This window comes from Pygocentrus nattereri, chromosome 23 (assembly GCF_015220715.1).
Source record: "Pygocentrus nattereri isolate fPygNat1 chromosome 23, fPygNat1.pri, whole genome shotgun sequence".
Taxonomy (NCBI): domain Eukaryota; kingdom Metazoa; phylum Chordata; class Actinopteri; order Characiformes; family Serrasalmidae; genus Pygocentrus; species Pygocentrus nattereri.
Window position 1 is genome coordinate 31,465,663 of NC_051233.1, and position 19,272 is coordinate 31,484,934.

The window sequence follows — 19,272 nt, forward strand, 5'->3', positions numbered from 1 at the left end:
CCATATCTGAGATGATTTATTATTTATATCAGAGATCAGACTAGATTATACTCTGCTATAATCTATAGAGATCAGACTAGATTATACTCTGCTATAATCCATATCAGAGATGATTTATTATTTATATCAGAGATCAGACTAGATTATACTCTGCTAAAATCCATATCAGAGATGATTTATTATTTATATCAGAGATCAGACTAGATTATACTCTGCTAAAATCCATATCAGAGATGATTTATTATTTACATCAGATATCAGACTAGATTATACTCTGCTATAATCTATATCAGAGATTATTTATTATTTATATCAGAGATCAGACTAGATTATACTCTGCTATAATCCATATCAGAGATCAGACTAGATTATACTCTGCTAAAATCCATATCAGAGATGATTTATTATTTATATCAGAGATCAGACTAGATTATACTCTGCTATAATCCATATCAGAGATGATGTATTATTTATATCAGAGATCAGACTAGATTATACTCTGCTATAATCTATATCAGAGATCAGACTAGATTATACTCTGCTATAATCCATATCAGAGATGATTTCTTATTTATATCAGAGATCAGACTAGATTATACTCCGCTATAATCCATATCAGAGATGATGTATTAGTTATATCAGAGATCAGACTAGATTATACTTTGCTATAATCTATATCAGCGATCAGACTAGATTATACTCTGCTATAATTTATATCAGAGATTTATTTATATCAGAGATCAGACTAGATTATACTCTGCTATAATCCATATCAGAGATCAGACTAGATTATACTCTGCTATAATCTATAGAGATCAGACTAGATTATACTCTGCTATAATCCATAGAGATGATTTATTATTTATATCAGAGATCAGACTAGATTATACTCTGCTATAATCCATATCAGAGATCAGACTAGATTATACTCTGCTATAATTTATATCAGAGATGATTTATTATTTATATCAGAGATCAGACTAGATTATACTCTGCTATAATCTATATCAGAGATCAGACTAGATTATACTCTGCTATAATCCATAGAGATGATTTATTATTTATATCAGAGATCAGACTAGATTATACTCTGCTATAATCTATATCAGAGATCAGACTAATTATACTCTGCTATAACCAATATCAGAGACGAATTATAATCTATATCAGAGATCAGTCTAGATTATAGTCTGCTTTAAACTAGAGATCATATTTAATCGATATTAGGGATCGTCTAAATTATATTGTCAAATCTATTTCAAAAAAGATTTTTAATCTACATCAGTGATCAGACTGACTATATTATGTTATTCCCTACATCAGACGTTGCATGTCTATATCAGACCAGACTAGAATATGATCTGCTACGATCTATATCAGAGTTTGGATTAGAGCCCTGCTGGAGCTGGATTAGTTTAATCTGGGGCTGTAATCTGTTTGATTAATCTCTGTGATTATAGATGAGATTCAATACACCGTCTGTAGTTTTCATGTCAAGAAACATAATTCCATTTATAAACCTACTCCGCCTACAGCCGTTTAGCCCTGCCCACTTAGAAGTAGTGTTTCAGCTCTGACTGCTTTTTGTATGAGTCACAATACAAGGCAGCCAATCAGAACAGAGCTCATTTACATATATCAGCCTTAAAGGCACAGTTCCATAAACAACCAGTTCATTTGTTAGGGATAATGAGGGTCTGAAATGGTCGTGTAAACATAAATTAAGCCTGTTTATATCTTACTTGGGTTGTGTGCAAAAGTTTAGGCACCCCTGTTCAAACTTCATGTGTTTTACATTTTTTGTTTTATTTTTCCCCCAAACGTGTTAAATTCAGCAGAAGTGTGTCTCTGTAGAGGGCGCGGTCACTTATTTACTAATGCTAAAACGCTAACCTAGCATGAACTGTACATGAACATGTAAGATGCTTATTATTGTCTTATAGACTGTAGACAGTCTATAGACAGTTATAGACAGTTTGGAGAACTGCATTTTGATTGTTCTCAATATGATAATCACAGCCTACATTGAGGGAGCTGGTTTCAGATCAGCTTGGAGCAGAGATGATCACTCAGGATCGGGCAGGGCGAGCAGTAATGTTTGCGGCCAGCAGAGGGCGCCCTGAGTCTCTTTACTGAAGTGCAGCTCGGACAGCGAGTCCGGCTTGAAGAAAATTCAATCAGACGTTCAACAGTTCATTAAAGCCACTAATCACAGCACTGCAGGGTATTTAGTTCTGTCTGGAACCAGAAAACCACATCAGCCGGTCTATTACAGACCACTGAGCAGCTCTACACGGTTTGAGGCCGGTATTAGAAACACCCACCTTGTGCTTCCTTTCACTGGCCACAGGTACCAAGTGGAAGCACAAGGTGGGTGTTTCTAATAAAGTGGCCAGTGAGTGGAAGCACAAGGTGGGTGTTTCTAATAAAGTGGCCAGTGAGTGGAAGCACAAGGTGGGTGTTTCTAATAAAGTGGCCAGTGAGTGGAAGCACAAGGTGGGTGTTTCTAATAAAGTGGCCAGTGAGTGGAAGCACAAGGTGGGTGTTTCTAATAAAGTGGCCAGTGAGTGGAAGCACAAGGTGGGTGTTTCTAATAAAGTGGCCAGTGAGTGGAAGCACAAGGTGGGTGTTTCTAATAAAGTGGCCAGTGAGTGGAAGCACAAGGTGGGTGTTTCTAATAAAGTGGCCAGTGAGTGGAAGCACAAGGTGGGTGTTTCTAATAAAGTGGCCAGTGAGTGGAAGCACAAGGTGGGTGTTTCTAATAAAGTGGCCAGTGAGTGGAAGCGCAAGGTGGGTGTTTCTAATAAAGTGGCCAGTGAGTGGAAGCACAAGGTGGGTGTTTCTAATAAAGTGGCCAGTGAGTAGAAGCACAAGGTGGGTGTTTCTAATAAAGTGGCCAGTGAGTGGAAGCACAAGGTGGGTGTTTCTAATAAAGTGGCCAGTGAGTGGAAGCGCAAGGTGGGTGTTCATAATAAAGTGGCCAGTGAGTGGAAGCACAAGGTGGGTGTTTCTAATAAAGTGGCCAGTGAGTGGAAGCACAAGGTAGGTGTTTCTAATAAAGTGGCCAGTGAGTGGAAGCACAAGGTGGGTGTTTCTAATAAAGTGGCCAGTGAGTGGAAGCACAAGGTGGGTGTTTCTAATAAAGTGGCCAGTGAGTGGAAGCGCAAGGTGGGTGTTCATAATAAAGTGGCCAGTGAGTGGAAGCACAAGGTGGGTGTTTCTAATAAAGTGGCCAGTGAGTGGAAGCGCAAGGTGGGTGTTTCTAATAAAGTGGCCAGTGAGTGGAAGCAGAAGGTAGGTGTTTCTAATAAAGTGGCCAGTGAGTGTGTAGGTTATTAGCCTTATGTACCTTGTAGATGGGATGGACCATTTTATCAGCCCCGCCCTACCCTGCCCTTCAGTGGAAAGAGACCACCACAGGACCACCTATGTGCAGATTTAATGGTGGTCCGTTCTCAGAAGTGGTGGTAGAGCGTCTGGTGCAGGATCACCTGATAAACCGACGACGCTGTACACGGTGAACATGCTCCGTGTTGATCCCGTTATTTGGAGATGATCTGTGACCGGAGCGGGGGGGATTGGGGTGGTGATGGTGGGGTGACTCCAGATGACTGGCAGCCGGTGGAGCTATACTCAGAGATGGTGGTTGTCAAGGAAACAGGCTTGAACGTTTCCGTGGCGATGTCTGACCATTTTGTGCTGCTTTCAGACGGTAGATATTCATCACCAAAATGGTGAGAGACGTTAGAGCTCGGGGGGAGTTAGTGACCCAGGGGTCGTCTGCAGGCCTTCTGTGACATCACAACACGGCGCGACCTGATTGGCTGTGCTGGAAGCGAACGTCGCAGAAGAATCTTCAGTGGAACGTTCTTTAAAGATCCATCTTTTTTAAGTGGCGTGAAAAACCTCAGCATAAAAGGTTCTACAACACACTCTGAAACATGGTTCTTCAAGAGTTCTTTAGCGAAGACGATGGTTTTATATAGAACCACATAAGATCAGTTTGCATGCTTAAAGTGTTCTTTGCATGGTGAAAAGGTTCAGACTGACGGAGAATTGTATATGGTTCTATACGGCACCTTTTTGAGAAGGGTTCTACTGTTACAAGCTGGACGCTGCAACAACAGAAGAACCATTTTTGGTGCTAAATACAGAACCGTACATAGTGCATTCTCCGTCAATCTGAAGGTCCTTTTCACCGTGCAAAGAACACTAAGCACACAAACGGTTCTTTGAGTGTTTATGGTTCTATATAGAACCACTGCCTTTACTACAAACCCCTTGAAAAATAGATTTGGCAGCTTTCCGCCAGTTTAAGTGGGACCAGGAGTTCAGGGGACACCGTGTAAGGATCACCGCCTGTTTTACGGACTTTGTCCTGGAACGTTTTTCTCTTCCAGATTAAGGAGAATAATTTTCACCTGGAGTTACGTTTGTGCGGAGCAGCGGAGCCAGAAACTCGGTCCCAAATACGGCGGCCACAACAGAAACACCAGGTGACTGAAACCCTAGGATATAAGAACTGAGGAGAACACAGCCTGAAACTTTCAAATGTTTACAAAAACAAAGTGGGCAAAAATGTTACTTTCCCTCGAAATGGGAAATGCAGCCTGATACCCATGATCCTCCTGGACCCCCAGGATCCTCCTAGAACTCCAGGACCCACCTGGACCCCCAGGATCCACCTGGACCCCCAGGATCCACCTGCATCCGCCGAAACGTCACAAAACATCATGAACAGAAAACACAGACTCGTCCTTCACGTTTGAGATGGGATTTATTTCCAGTTCAGAGTCGAGTGCAAGGTGTGTGTGTGTGTGTGTGTGTGTGTGTGTGTGTGTATGCGCACTGAAGGGGAACTCCACCAGCTTTCCTAAATTCTCAGCATTAACTGATGACTAAGATGTGAACAGTCATTCGGGGCAGTTTGAGGCAAAGCGATCTGTTTCTACACTAAAAAAGAAACGAAGGTTCTGAGGGTTCTTTAGTAAAGGGAAGGGTTCTATTTAGAACCTCGAGTTCTACACACTTAAAAACAATGGTTCTATATAGCAGCAAAAAGGGTTCTTGTACTGTAACAACAGAAGAACCCTCTTTGGCACTATATACCATCTACAGCACATTCTTTATCAATCTAAAGAACCCTTTCCTTATGCAAAGAACCCTTTAAATCATGCAAAGTGCTCATGGTTCTATATAAGACCAATTTCTTTATTAAAGAACCCTCAACGATTTTTAAGTGTGTATGGAGAACCATTTGCATGCTTACATGTTTCTTTGCACAGAGATATGGATCTTCACACAGTGGAGAATGCGTTGTATACGGTACCAAAAACATCCAGCACCAAAAAAGGGTTCTTTTGATATGATGTCAAGCACTGTACAGAACCATATACAACACATTCTCCATCAATCTGAAGACCCATTTTACCATGCAAAGAACCATTTAGGCATGCGAATGGTTCTCCATACACACTTCAAAAATCTTCCAGGGTTCTTTAGTAAAGAAAGTGGTCCCACATAGAACCATGTAGCACCGAAAAGTTGTCAGGCTTGCTAAAACAGAAAAACTATATAGAACCCTTTACTAAAAGACCCTCAAAGAACCATCTTTAAGATCGTAGAGAAACTTATTGTTCCCAGTGGTGGTGGTAGGAACCAGACGTCCCTCTAAAAGCTCCTCACAGAAAGTTCCTACATGAGCTGGTTCTGAATTCACTGCCTGATGACTGAGACGCTGTTTTATGAGAGTTTAGAGAACTTCAACTCCATTCATGGTGGAGGGAGACATGCAGGGCGCTGTGCGGCAAAATAGTCCCCAAAGAAAACTCATTATTCCAGATTTTCCACTGTTTTCCATCATCAACATTTCATATGAACTCAGAAGACTCGTGTAGGTTCTCTGGTGGTTCTGGACGGTAAATAAAGTGTCTATATCTGTGTTGTAGTCATGGCAACGCCTGGTTCCCATCACCGCCACTGTAAAGACGTCTGAATATATACTGAATTATGCACAGACGTAGAAAATGCTGGTGGAATTCCCCGTCAGATCACTGGGAGTCTCCAGTACTGAGGGGCAGCATGGGTAAGTGTTCTGATTGGCAGGTGGGTAAATCCAACATTCATCGTCTGTGTATTTACATCCATATGTATAAAAAACAAAACGTTTCCTCGTGATGTTTTTCCGCCGGCTCAGCAGAAAGAGAGTCAACATTCAACCACCGATCACAAAGAGGACTGTACCAAACGCAAGAATACAAAAAAAACACTACAAACGATTTAAAAACAAACCCTCATCACAAACAGCATCGAGTCTGTCGGAGGAAACGTGCTCCTGTCGCTCGACATCAAAGCAAAAACAAACCCGAAACCATCGTGTCGCGTAACGCCGCCAGTGCATGACGACGGCTTTGGCGCCATCTGGGGGAAAAACGTGTTTTGCGGTGTTGAGACTATTTTCACATTCGTTCACAGACAAGTCAGGAAACTGACCTGATCAACGAACTCGCAGCAAACGCCTACTGAAGACTCGAAGGGCGAATCCACCTGCTTCTCAAAATGTCCTTCTCACTTCATCTGGACGGTCACCTACAGACGATCTACACATACTTGGGTCACCAACAGACTTTCTGGTAACACTCAGCAACTCAACCACTTTAAGGTTAGGACTAGGCTCAGGATTAGTGTTGGATTTAACAGAACGTTCCACGTTCGCCTTCAATTTTAGTTTCTTTTAACTGGATTTTCAGCTGATTGTTAGTTAAAGATGTCTCTGCCTTTGGAAGAAGGCATTTTACATTGTGTGTAAATTTCCTGATGAATGGACTAAAAGAAACGGCCCAAAATGACTTGGAAAAAATTCCGGTTCCATTGACTTCCATTAAAAGTAAAGCAGGTTTTTTCCTTCTCCTGTAAAGTGACCGTTTCAGAGATACGAGGTTTTGTTCCGACAACAGCGACATACTGAGTATCTACAAAGCATCTACAGTGGACCATCCAAACCGAAACTTCTGCAAGATTAGCTAATCAGAGCCGTTCAGAGCGGTTTGGTGTGAAATGCTTTATTCTAGATAAACTGACCGAGTCAGAACCGTTCACAGTGGTGGTGATAGGAACCAGACATCCCCCTCTAAAAGCTCCTAACAGAAAGTCCCTATATTAAACGGTTTTGGATTCACTGCCTGACGTACTGTTTTTGAGAAAGTCTTGGACATATATTACTGATTTTTAGTGGAGGGATACATAAAGGGTGTTGTGAGGCAAAATAGTCCCCAAATAAAACTTATTTTTTTTACAGATTGTCCACAATTTTACCATCAGCATTCAAACACTCAAGAAGGTTCACTGGTGGTTTTGATCGTGAATAAATTGGCTATATTTGTGTTGTCGTCATGGAGACCCCTGGTTCCTATCAGCACCATAATTTCAAACGATGCAGGAATTTTGAAAAATGGGTGGAATTCCCCTTCGAAAACGAAACAATCCATTAAACGTGTGGCTTGTTCAACGTTCTCTGACGTGACAAGAACAGCTCGGTTCTCCTGCTATCAGACTGTAGAAGCTTTAAAGCTTTATTTAAAGCCGCCCAACAGCTTTTGAAACCGAAGGTCAAAAACTAGTGAAGGGTCAGTGATGAGTGTTTACAGACACTATACAACGTTTTCATACATTCACCAGCAAGTCGATGGCTCCGTTCCGTCTGCAGAACCTTTGATAAACGAGTGCGACTCGCTGGCTGAGCTACAAGTGTTCTGTTGCGCCACTTGCTGGGCAAAACCTCCATTAGACAACTTCAAACAGGCGCATCATCAGTCAACAGTAAAATCTTCATAGATTCGAGTGACCAAACAAAACGTCCCATCATTTTGAATTGCTGATGACCGGTTTCGTGTTTCTGAGCGTTGCTAACGGTTTCTCAGGAATGCACCGACCCGACTTTTTCTCTCCCAATACCTGAAATCGGAATATCGGCTAACAGAGAGTACCAATCCGGCCTTTTTACTTTTTCTTCAATTTAAAATCCCTATAACTTAAATAATGTGCGGTCACAAGTGAAGAGTTCTTTCCAAATCTCGATATTCCTATTCTCGGTTTTACACTTTAAAGATTTTTTAAAAAACGATTTTTTTTTTACAATTTTTAAAATGAGGCACATTGGACAAGATTTCATTCTCAACCATTTCCGTCTTTTGCATTTTAGGGCTACAAAATCTAACTGACCACTGTAGACATATTAACTACAGCGAGATTCACTCGAAAGAGGCCCCAAATACTCTGCTGTAACTCCCGTTAGGACGAAGCAATCTGGACCAAAAAAATTACACGACATACCTTCACGTGTGGGGAATCAATTACATTACATGCATTTCCGGAAGTGATCTCTGCCAGACACACTGACACGGGGCTCCATGTTCCCGAATGTATCTGCAAGCATATTGGGAGAATAGCAGTTGCGACGGTTGTCCGGCACCTACCTCATCGCTCGAACGCAGGGGCTTCCCAGCTTGTTCAAAGCTCCATAAACTGAGCAGCACATTGCACATTGTTTTGTTCAGACTGCTTCGTCCTAGAGAGAGTTATTACAGAATATGCGGGGCCTCTTTCAAGTGAATCTCGCTGTATTATCTTATCCCAAAGTCACCCAAAAATGAGACTTTCTAGCCTGCATAAAATGGATAAACTGAAAAAAATACTTACTTGATGCACAGGGCTTTTATTCTGACACGCTTTTCTCAGAGGGGCTTTTATTTTGACAGTGCTTTAGTAGATATTTCACGTTTGCCAAAAAAACTTTAAATAAAATACTCGTTTCACCTCCTTAAACAGGTAAATTCGTCACTCGTAATAATTAGTCGTATGTACGGTTTTAGATCGGCTGAACGATCAATCTTTTTTTTTTTATTCGCAATTTAAGAGAGCGCGAATTTCAAACCGCAACAGCTGCAATTTGTTCTACAGCCTAAACTCTCAAAAAGACGGTTCCTCAAGGTTCTTAAAAGGTTGGTTCTTTTGTAAAGACAGTGGTTATATATAGAACCTTGAACACACCAAGACCGATCTGCATGACCGAAGATGGAAGGTGAAATGGTTCTTCAGTCTGATGGAGAACGTGTTGTATAGGGTTCTATACAGCACCAAAAATGGGTTCTGCTATTGTTATGGTGTGAAGTCTAACAACAGAAGAACCTTTTTAGGTGCTACATAGAACCGTATACAAGACAACACTCTTTTAGCATACAAACGGATCTTGGTGTTCACGGTTCATGGTCTTTACGAAAGAACCTTTGAAGAACCATCTTTTTTTAAGCGTGTACATTGTCATAAGAAGGGATTTTGAACCTGGTAACTGATCTCATGAAATGCCTTTACATAAGTTGGACCAATCAGAGGCGACCAAACCTCCGTGTACTGTGACATCACAACCAGAACTTACTGGCAGTCTGGCCATTCAGGGGTCATCCCAAAAACAGGTGGATATTCTGGTCTTGGACGATAAAAAAAATTCAAGCCTGAATTTCAATTTATAAAAATATTTGCAAAAAAAAAATCGAGTTTAATTAATAAGTAATAAGTTAAAACTTGAGATTTATATCACTTTGAAACGACAAGCTTTCGTTTCAGGTACTGAAAGTCGTCTGGCCGACACCTGATTCGTTTAAGGTCATTATCGATGCCGATAACGATCCAGCATATCGGATCGGTGCATGACTAGATGTCTTTGAGTGTGCAAGCGCATTTCCTCACTAATGTAGTGCAGAAGTGTGGTAAAACAAAAAAAAACATACTATTGAAAATAGTTTTAAAAAATGTAAACATGATAACAGCGTAACATACAGCATATGTGAAAAGCGTTCGGGGGAAGATATGCGTAACTCAGAACTCCACGGGTCCTCTCACATTCAGGGTCCGTCTAAAGAGAAGGTCCGATACTCCACGCCGCCACCACGTTACGTGGTATTCCAGTAGAGGCAGAAATTGCGCCAACACAGTGTCCCTGTTCTAATGTGCTAGCATATAGGCTGTATTAAAAAAAATCTGTTCAAAGTGATACTTAATATCTGAGAAGTCAAACAGACTTTCAAAACACAGAACAAAAAGCTCGATTTCTGGTCAATGGTCAAAGACACAACTGCTACATATATGCGAAACAACATGGCTAGTCATAAAAATCAATGGCAGTTCTTTTGAGAAAACAGACAAAACACTGGTGGAGAAGAAAATAACCAAAAACTGCACCATCACTAAAATATAATAGCTTATCTGGAGATACCAGCGAACCTAGGAGGGCAAGTGTATACAAATCAAGATGGTCAGTAAACATCCAGCTGTGTCTTTGGTGATGAGACCTACCTAATGTTTTCATTTTTGCATGTGAAAGTTGATTGTTGTTTACATGGTGCGTTTAGGTGTCGCCGGGGAGAACTCCCCTTCGATTTCAGCCCTCCTACTCTTGGCTGTGATCTCTCTTGGGTTCTCCAATTGGTCAGCACGTAGGTGGGGTATACCCTGGGTGACGCCAACTGGTCGACTCTTCCACTGCGTTCCTGATGGTGGGTAACTGCAAGGGTACATGGCATCACCTCCTCCAGTCATTACGTCTCCTTCAGCATCTGCTCTGGCGATACGTGCTGAGCTGCCGTTGCGGCAGGAAGCCTGTAGGGGGAGATGTGAGGGTCTGACTGTTTGATGACAGGTAGAGGTACAGCTGGACATCGTTTCCATCCAGGGACTGCCACGTGAGAACTTTTGTTGCTGCTGAGAGGAGAGTGTGGCCTTCCGGGGAGAGTCAAATTCAGAACCATGTCCCTGTCTCCAACCATCTATGCGGCCCCTTTCTGAGAGTCGCGGTGAAGCCATGTCGCAACAGTCACCCATTTCAGGACTATTTTTCCTGTGCTGGAGGGAAGGAGCCATCTTAGGACCATGGGAAACTACTGATGCATAAAGAGCGCTGGTCTGGAAGTCCAGACTGTCTGTATCCAGAGAACGGCTACGTCGGTTAAGTGCTAGTGGGGCAGGAACAGGAGGGCCTGGTCGGCCCAGGCTAAGGTGACGTGGAAGGCTTGTGATCCCCCACGCATTGCTGACCAACAAGCTTTGCTCATAGGCATCGAAAGTTCTCTGATCACACTCAGCAAAGGCGTCTTGCTGCAGGTAGCAGCCGTCATCCTCAAACGGCTCATATGGGGAAGATAACTCCTCCTCTTCTTCTGCAAGTTCTGTCTGCTGTTCACACTCTCCCTCATTCTCCATGTCGACCACATCAAAAGTGACAATGGCAGGAAGAGCACTCAGGCTTGGGCCAAATGGCGAGCTGGATTCTGAGCCATCCAGACTTTCTGTGGAGTTGCGGTACATTCGGGTGTTTTTGGTGAAGTCCACCAATGCTTGCGAGAAACAGACCATCAGCTCTTCTTGGGACTGGCTGCAGCCTCTGGTTGATGGTAAGGCGCTCCCATCTGAAGCTTCACTCCGTTCTTGCTTAGAAAACAGGATTGTATCTTGCAGAATACTGGGTGTTCTTGAGACCTTTGGGCTGAACCTTGAATCAGTCACTGGTCCATATAAGGGTTTGTGCTGAAGCTGAGGCCCACCATGGGACAAAGCTTCCTTTATGACGTGGGATCCCTGCAGTGATCGGGTTCCATGCTTTTGGAGACCTTCCTCAGCTGAGTTTTTGCAGTTGCCCTCAAGCGGGGTTGTGGCGCTGTAGAAACAATCACCACAGTATAGAAGCTGATCTTTGGACGGGCTTCTCAGATTCTGCAGCTCGCAGCACAGCAAGGCATGCTGGATCTTACTGAGACGTTCCTCCTCTGTCTCCATGGCACCAGTTTCCAAGGCAGCAGATGTCAGGGCATACAGCAGGTCTCCTTTGCCTTTGCTGCCCTGCAAGGGAGCTCCCAGGAACCCGTGACTGTCTTTCGAGGGAAGAGGTGGACTGAGCAATCGGTCATCAGGCTCAAAAAGTTCATAAAGGGCATCACCACTATAGCTGTCACGGGGAAGTCTTTCTTGCTGCGGACGTTCCCTAGTCTCCTCGTCAGCTCCTGGTGTGGTGGAATCATAGTAACCCTCATCACTGTTCGGTACAGATTCCTGTTGGTCACTCTGAGGGGTTAAAAGATCAGTAGGTGTAAGGGCAGTTTCTGTGCCTCCCAAAGGGCTAGTGCTGGTGTTGCCGCTGCTGCTGGTAGTGGCAGTATGAAAGGAGCCAATTGGCTGATCAGGAGTTATTGATAAACTGTCGGTCTGCTCCGATGGGAGGTAGCAAACCTCATTGCCAACATCTGACTCCCAAAGACTATGTAAGTACTCACTGTCCACCTCGTCTGGAGTTGCCATCTCCTCTCCGCCTCCTTGATAAGTAATGAGGCAGGAGCTGCGTTTGCCAGCATTGCGACTTCCCCTCTCGCCAGACACCGAACTTTCTGCAACGCTGACATCATCCTGGTCGGCAATTATGTCCCCACAACCAGTCAGAGAATCAAAACTCTTAAGAGAAGACACGTCTCCAAACATCAGGTTTACATTGTCAGAGGAAGCAGACGTTGCAGGCAACTGGCCCTCAGGTAAATCTGCATTCAGTTCAGCCAGGCGATCCATCTCAGAGTCCGCAGACAAGGGCTGCCGATATGTAGCCAGTCTTCCCTTCCTCTGTCCTTCCTGCTTCTCATCACCATCTTTCCTTTCATCTCCCCTCTTTTCTTTGTCCCCTTCCTCAACCACCTTCCCCTTGCTTTTTTGTTTCTCAGGCACTAGCATTTCATCCTTTGTACATTCGTCAGCAGCAGAGGCAAGCGGCTTTGCAGAATCGCTGCCATCAACTGCAGTAGGCACATCTGGCTCTGACACCTCGCCCAGACGACTGTCGCCGTCATCGCTGTAACGACCAAGGTTCGACTGAGGCACTGTTTCACCCGAGGACATTTCAAGCGTCTCATTTCTCTCTTGTTCAATGTGTTTGTTCTTCCGGTGCCTCCTAATGCTGCTAAAGAGACCTCGCAGACCTCTCCTTTGTCGGGGAAGGGACTGCGACTTCCCGAAACCTTCCTGCGTTTTTTGTGGGTCACATGAGCCATTCGGATTAAGGAACTCAAAGTCCGCTGAAGTCACATCACCACCGCCCCTGATACTTTCCTCCCAGCATCCTCTGCTCACACCATCGTAAGTCTGGCTCTTGGTTACGCCAGTTTTGGAGGACCCCCTTCCTTGCCCTTTACCCCGTCCTCCAAAGAAGCTTGGCAGCATGCAAATGCTCTTCCGACCTCCAAAAAACTTGAAGGCCGTCTTCCTGAGCTTTCCCGTTGGTGGTGTCTGGGGCTGCTGAGGATCATGGGATATAAAATCTGATGGTTGCCCACCAGCTGCACCAGCCGGCTCACTTCCTGCCACAGTCTCCATGACAAGTCGGGAAATCGCCGCTAGAGTTGTGTATTCATGACGAGAGCTCTGCCCCCAGCTGCAGGTGAAAGGTTATGGGCGTTGTGTCCATCAAGCACATCTTTTGCCATGTCGCACCTACAAAGCAAGTAAACACACAATTAGGCACTAAAACATTAAGAATCAGACATCAGATCGATTCTGAAAACAACCCTTCACCATAATCCCAATCAGGCCCGGCCCAAAGTACCACCACAGACCACGAGACACAGCAGGGCCAAGTGCACAGCCGACCATTAAGTCCTACAGTTACGGTATCATTGGCATTTGGAAAGGTGAAATGCGATATGTGAGCTGAGATATGTCATTTTTCCAAATGGCACCATCCGGTGATCAACACTACAGCAGATAAATATCATCACAACTACATCTGGCCTGATGTTTGCAGAGGTTCGGTGGGCGACGTCAAGGTGGGACAGCGATTTCGACTCCCGCTCCACTCGGCACTTAACTGTATCTGATGTAAACGCTGATAAATTTTCAATCTCTTTTACAAACTTGACTTAACAAATTTGCTTCACGTTTGGAAAATGTCCGGGGACCCGTCTAGTGACGTCAGCATTTTTCCTTAAACAAAAGGAACTTCCAAGAGCATCAGTTTAAAACAACCCCGTAAACGTTAAGGTGGCTTCCGTCACCAAGATTAATCCCAACACCTACACTTGGAGGATCTTTAGTGTGTATGTGGTGGGGCTAAACTACTGTATGCATGTGACATCACAAAACAATGATTTGAAATAATTTTCTGGGAAAGGTCGATTCGGAAACACTACTTATTATTATCAAACTTGTTCTTTTTAAAAATGCAGTTTTTTTTTTTTAAATCACCAAAACTTGTTAAGACAAGATTTTCCGTCCTCCAGCCCTGTAATGACTCATTTACACCCAGTGAATGCTGGGATGAGAGGAAGACTCTCGGCCCACAGCAGAACACCCACACTTATCAATTTAAGCGTTAACTGATGAAAGCCCCCTTTATCTGATAGAGCCGAGCGAGGAACACTTTAACGCTAACTGCACTCACAAAGTGAGATTCGCATTAATGGAAGCGGACGGGAGAACAAATGGTCCACCCAGCAGGACGGCAGCACAATGAGCTGACAGCTGTCACTGAGACAAAGGCGGTCGATCACGACAGATTAACTTATTTAGAAAAGAGCACGAGTCCCAGAAACTGTTCAGCTTTCACAATGACGCCAACGGGGGGTGCGCGATACCTCGGCGGCCGATACATCATAAACCGGAAAACTTACAAATGATCCTCAGTTCAATGTTGAAACAACGGCCAGTATTCAGTCGTCAATTCAGCACGTTTTTAGAATTTAAGGACACGCGTTATTATTATTGTCCACTTTATCAGCAACACTGCTGTGTCTGATCCACTCAGACCAGCACAACACACACTAACACACCACCACGTCAGTGTTACTGCAGTACTGAGAATGATCCACCACCCAAACAGTACCTGCTCTGTGAGGGTCCATGGGGGTCCTGACCACTGAAGAACAGGGTAACAGAGTATCAGAGAAACAGATGGACTACAGTCTGTAACTGTAGAACTACAGAGTGCAGCTATACAGTAAGTGGAGCTGATAAAGTGGACGATGAGGTGGTCAGGATGTTCTGCCTGACCGGTGTGTTTATTTGCTGGTCTGGGTGAGCCACCTGACTTTTCAGACTAATTTTATGTTAAACTTAGACGCCCGCTGAAATCTTCATCCTCGAACTTCAGCTGATTCTCCACACTTTCTCAAATAGTCGTTATCACAATTCCACATTTCCGCGGTTCTCCTGAGGTCGCTCTAACCCCGAATCAAACATCACAAATTTTACTAAATCTGCGGCCTTGGCATTGCGCCTTGGTCTTCGTTATGATGGCCCCTCTTTCCTAAAAGCACGTCAAAATAAAAGCCCTTTGGTTTTGGTTGGGCCACCTGATGCTTGAAGATGCAAGAACTTTGTTTATTTCTTTATTACTACCATCAAAACAACTCTGAGGCTGTTAAAGCAAAACCGTCACATAATGTTGCTTTAATTGCTACAGCTCTAGTATCAGCCTCAGGTAGATCACATTCAAACGGCAAGGGCTGAAAGGCCTCAAAGCATGGAAGAGGCTAAACGATCTATTTAAACGAAGCTATATTACAAATTCAAAGCCTGATTGGGGGCACTGTGGGGGTCTTCTAATGGATTCAGAGTCTCTTAAGCACCTCAAACAGAAAGGATGTTTTGATAATGATGCCAAGGATTAGGCTGCGTTCTAAGGGTGGGGGAAGCCTGTACGCCTTAATCCCGAATTTCACAGTGGATTATGGAAAAATCTGATTTTCAGACGACGCCGAAAGCCAAACATGAGTGAAAAAGACTCGGAACCGTATGTGCAGTGGAATCAATGTGAACGTGGGTGTATAAAGACACATGCATGTGTTCCTGTGAGTCTGGCATTGGGAATTGTCTCGCGTCTTAAAAGGGAATTCCACCAATTTTTCCAAATTTCTGTGTAATTCAGCGTTTGAGCGGTCAGCAGCGTCATTAAGAGTGGTTTGGTGTGAAATGGCCCGGATCTCTTTACAGTGGTGGTGATGGGAACCAGACGTCGTCATGACTACAACACGGACACAGACGTTTTATTTACCACCCAGAACCACCAGAGAACCTACACGAGTCTTCTGAGTTTTACATGGAATGTTGATGATGGGAAAATAGTGGAAAATCTGGAATAATAAGTTTCCTTTGGGGACTATTTTGCCGCACAGCGCCCTGCATGCATCGTCCCTCCACCATGAATGGCTTTTACCTCATATCTACAGCACAACAGTGCCTCAGACACCAGGCAGCGCATTCATCAGGGACATCAGGGAGCTTTTAGAGGTGGACGTCTGGTTCCCATCATCACCACTGCATTTACCACCAAACCGCTCTGAACGACCGTGTCAACCGTTTATTTACGCTGAGAATTTTGAAAAATGGGTGGAGGTGCCCTTTAAGCACAGAGGCAACAGATTGCACATCAACCTCTACTCGCATTTGCATGTCAAATGACTTACACATGCAGTCTAACAGTGACTTACGCTGGCAGCACAAGGTGCACCAATGAAGAGAAACACTAAGCTCAAGCTGAAGCGGAGTTTAAGGTGGAACGGGGGAATTGGGAGAAGAAGCTGGCGAATAATAAGCCGACTTGAGCTTAACGTTCGCCTAGTCGGGCCCATATAAACCCGACGCGGACAGACATTCAGGGGAAGAACAGATGCAAGACATCCTCGTTAGATTTACCCTCCAAACAGACGCGTTCAAGGCGAAAACAGACCCCGAGCGCGTCGCCGTCGCGGCGCAGATCAGTCGAGAAAACGACCCCTGACACGCTAGCAGGCTAACCGCTAACGCTAGCTGGCATCAAGTTGCCCGATTCGAGCCCCGTTTTCGGCTCCCCGCCGCAACAAAACGCACGAAACCCGCTAAAATGTGCGGTAAACTGGATAAAAGTCGAAACAGACTCACTTTACTCCCCCATTACTCTTGATATGAGGTCCGTTAGCCTGTTAGCATCAATCTGAGCAGCACTGAGGGGGAAAAGCTTCGCCGTCTGGAGCCACTTTGTTCGGGCGGACTGGCCGAAGTGCACCATGGGAAATGTAGTTGTAAACACCTGCGCGGCTCGTTAGTTTAGAACAACGGCGTCCAAACGTTTTTTCGAAGAGGGCCAGAGCGTTTCAGGGCCACTCTTAATAAAAATAGTAGACTTAGAGGATGAAGTCGTAATATTTCGAGAAAGCGTGGGTTCCCCCCAGGTTCTCCGGGTTCCCCCCACAGTCCAAAGACACGCAGCCAGGTCAACTGGACATGGTGAACTGCCCCTAGGTGTGAGCGTGTATGTCTGTCTGCCCTGCGATGGACTGGCGACCTGTCCAGGGTATGTCCTGCCTCCCGCCCAATGCCTGCTGCACCCCCGCGACCCAGAAGGAGAAGCGGCTTAGAAGAGGAATGTGTGTATTTCAAGAAAAAAATCGTAATATTTCCAGATTAAAAACATATTTCCAGAATGACGTCATAATAGTTCCAGAATGAAGTCGTAATATTTCAAGACAAAAAGTTGTATTATTTCAAGAAAAAGTCATAATATTTTGAGGAAAAAAGGCTAAAAGGCTGTAATATTTCAAAAAACAAGTGGCACAGTATGATATTTCAAGAATAGAGGACTTTATTCTCAAAATATTACGACTTTATTCTCGAAGTCCATTATTTTTATTAACAGTGGCCCTAAAATGCTCGAGGGATGATTAAAATATTTAATAGAATATTTAATAAAAGTAAATGTTCAAAGCATCAGTGCAGAGAATCCGAGTTTTCTGTGAGTTAATGTTTCCTTTCACTGTATAAAAGATGCACAAGGCTCCTTTCATTGTTGGGTCACTCATTCGGGGCAGTTTGGATCCGTAAGCGCTTATAACACATAATAAACTGTTAGTGACAGTAAAACGTGTCTGTGAATTAAATTCCTATTCAAGTGCTCAAGAACAGCGTAGAGAGCTTCATGGAATGGGTTTCCATGGCCGAGCAGCTGCATCCAAGCCTTACATCACCAAGCGCAATGCAAAGCGTGGAATGCAGTGGTGTAAAGCGCCGCCACTGGACTCTAGAGCAGTGGAGACGTGTTCTCTGGAGTGACCAATCACACTTCTCCATTTGGGCATCCGATGAACGAGTCTGGGTTTGGCAGTTGCCAGGAGACGGTACTTGTCTGACTGCATTGTGCCGAGTGTAAAGTTTGGTGGAGGGGGGATCATGGTGTGGGGCTGTTTTTCAGGAGTTGGGCTCGGCCCCTTAGTTCCAGTGAAAGGAACTCTTAAAGCTTCAGCACCAAGAGATTTTGGACGATTTCATACTCCCAACTTTGTGGGAACAGTTTGGGGACGGCCCCTTCCTGTTCCAACATGACTGAGCACCAGTGCACAAAGCAGGTCCATAAAGACGTGGATGAGCCAGTTTGGTGTGGAAGAACTTGACTGGCCTGCACAGAGTCCTGACCTCAACCCCATAGAACACCTTTGGGATGAATTAGAGTGGAGACTGTGAGCCAGTCCTTCTCGTCCAACATCAGTGTCTGACCTCACAAATGCTCTTCTGGAAGAACGGCCAAAAATTCCCATAAACACTCCTAACCCTTGTTGAAAGCCTTCCCAGAAGAGTTGAAGCTGTTATAGCTGCAAAGGGTGGGCCGACATCATATTAAACCCTATGGATTAAGAATGGGGTGTTGCTCAAGTTCATATGTGTGTGAAGGCAGACGAGCGAATACTTCTTGAAATTTAGTGTGTGTATATATATATATATAGTATCCATCCACTCATCGTCCATCTTATCAGCTCCACTTACTGTATAGCTGGACTCTGTAGTTCTACAGTTACAGACTGTAGTCCATCTGTTTCTCTGATACTCTGTTACCCTGTTCTTCAGTGGTCAGGACCCCCATGGACCCCCACAGAGCAGGTACTGTTTGGGTGGTGGGTCATTCTCAGCACTGCAGTAACACTGACGTGGTGGTGGTGTGTTAGTGTGTGTTGTGCTGGTACAAGTGGATCAGACACAGCAGTGCTGCTGGAGTTTTTAAACACTGTGTCCACTCACTGTCCACTCTATTAGACACTCCTACCTTGTCGGTCCACCTTGTAGATGTAAAGTCAGAGACGACAGCTCATCTGCTGCTGCACAGTTTGTGTTTAAGATTAATTGACCCTTATTAGTCCCACAACGGGGAAATTCCACCTCCACATTTAACCCATCCGTGAAACACCACATACACACTAGTGAGCACACACACACTAGGGG

The 19,272-nt window shown here is 44.3% G+C and overlaps 1 protein-coding gene across 1 annotated transcript; it reads right to left on the bottom strand.

The window, feature by feature from the left end:
* Positions 1 to 6,136: 6,136 nt before the first annotated feature.
* Positions 6,137 to 17,230, bottom strand: amer1 (APC membrane recruitment protein 1). The gene is made up of 2 exons (XM_017725366.2): positions 16,945 to 17,230; positions 6,137 to 13,521 (listed from the first exon to the last, which is right to left on the bottom strand). The coding sequence occupies exon 2, from the start codon at positions 13,402 to 13,404 to the stop codon at positions 10,390 to 10,392; it is 3,015 nt and encodes a 1,004-aa protein (XP_017580855.1). The 5' UTR covers positions 13,405 to 13,521; positions 16,945 to 17,230; the 3' UTR covers positions 6,137 to 10,389.
* Positions 17,231 to 19,272: the final 2,042 nt, after the last annotated feature.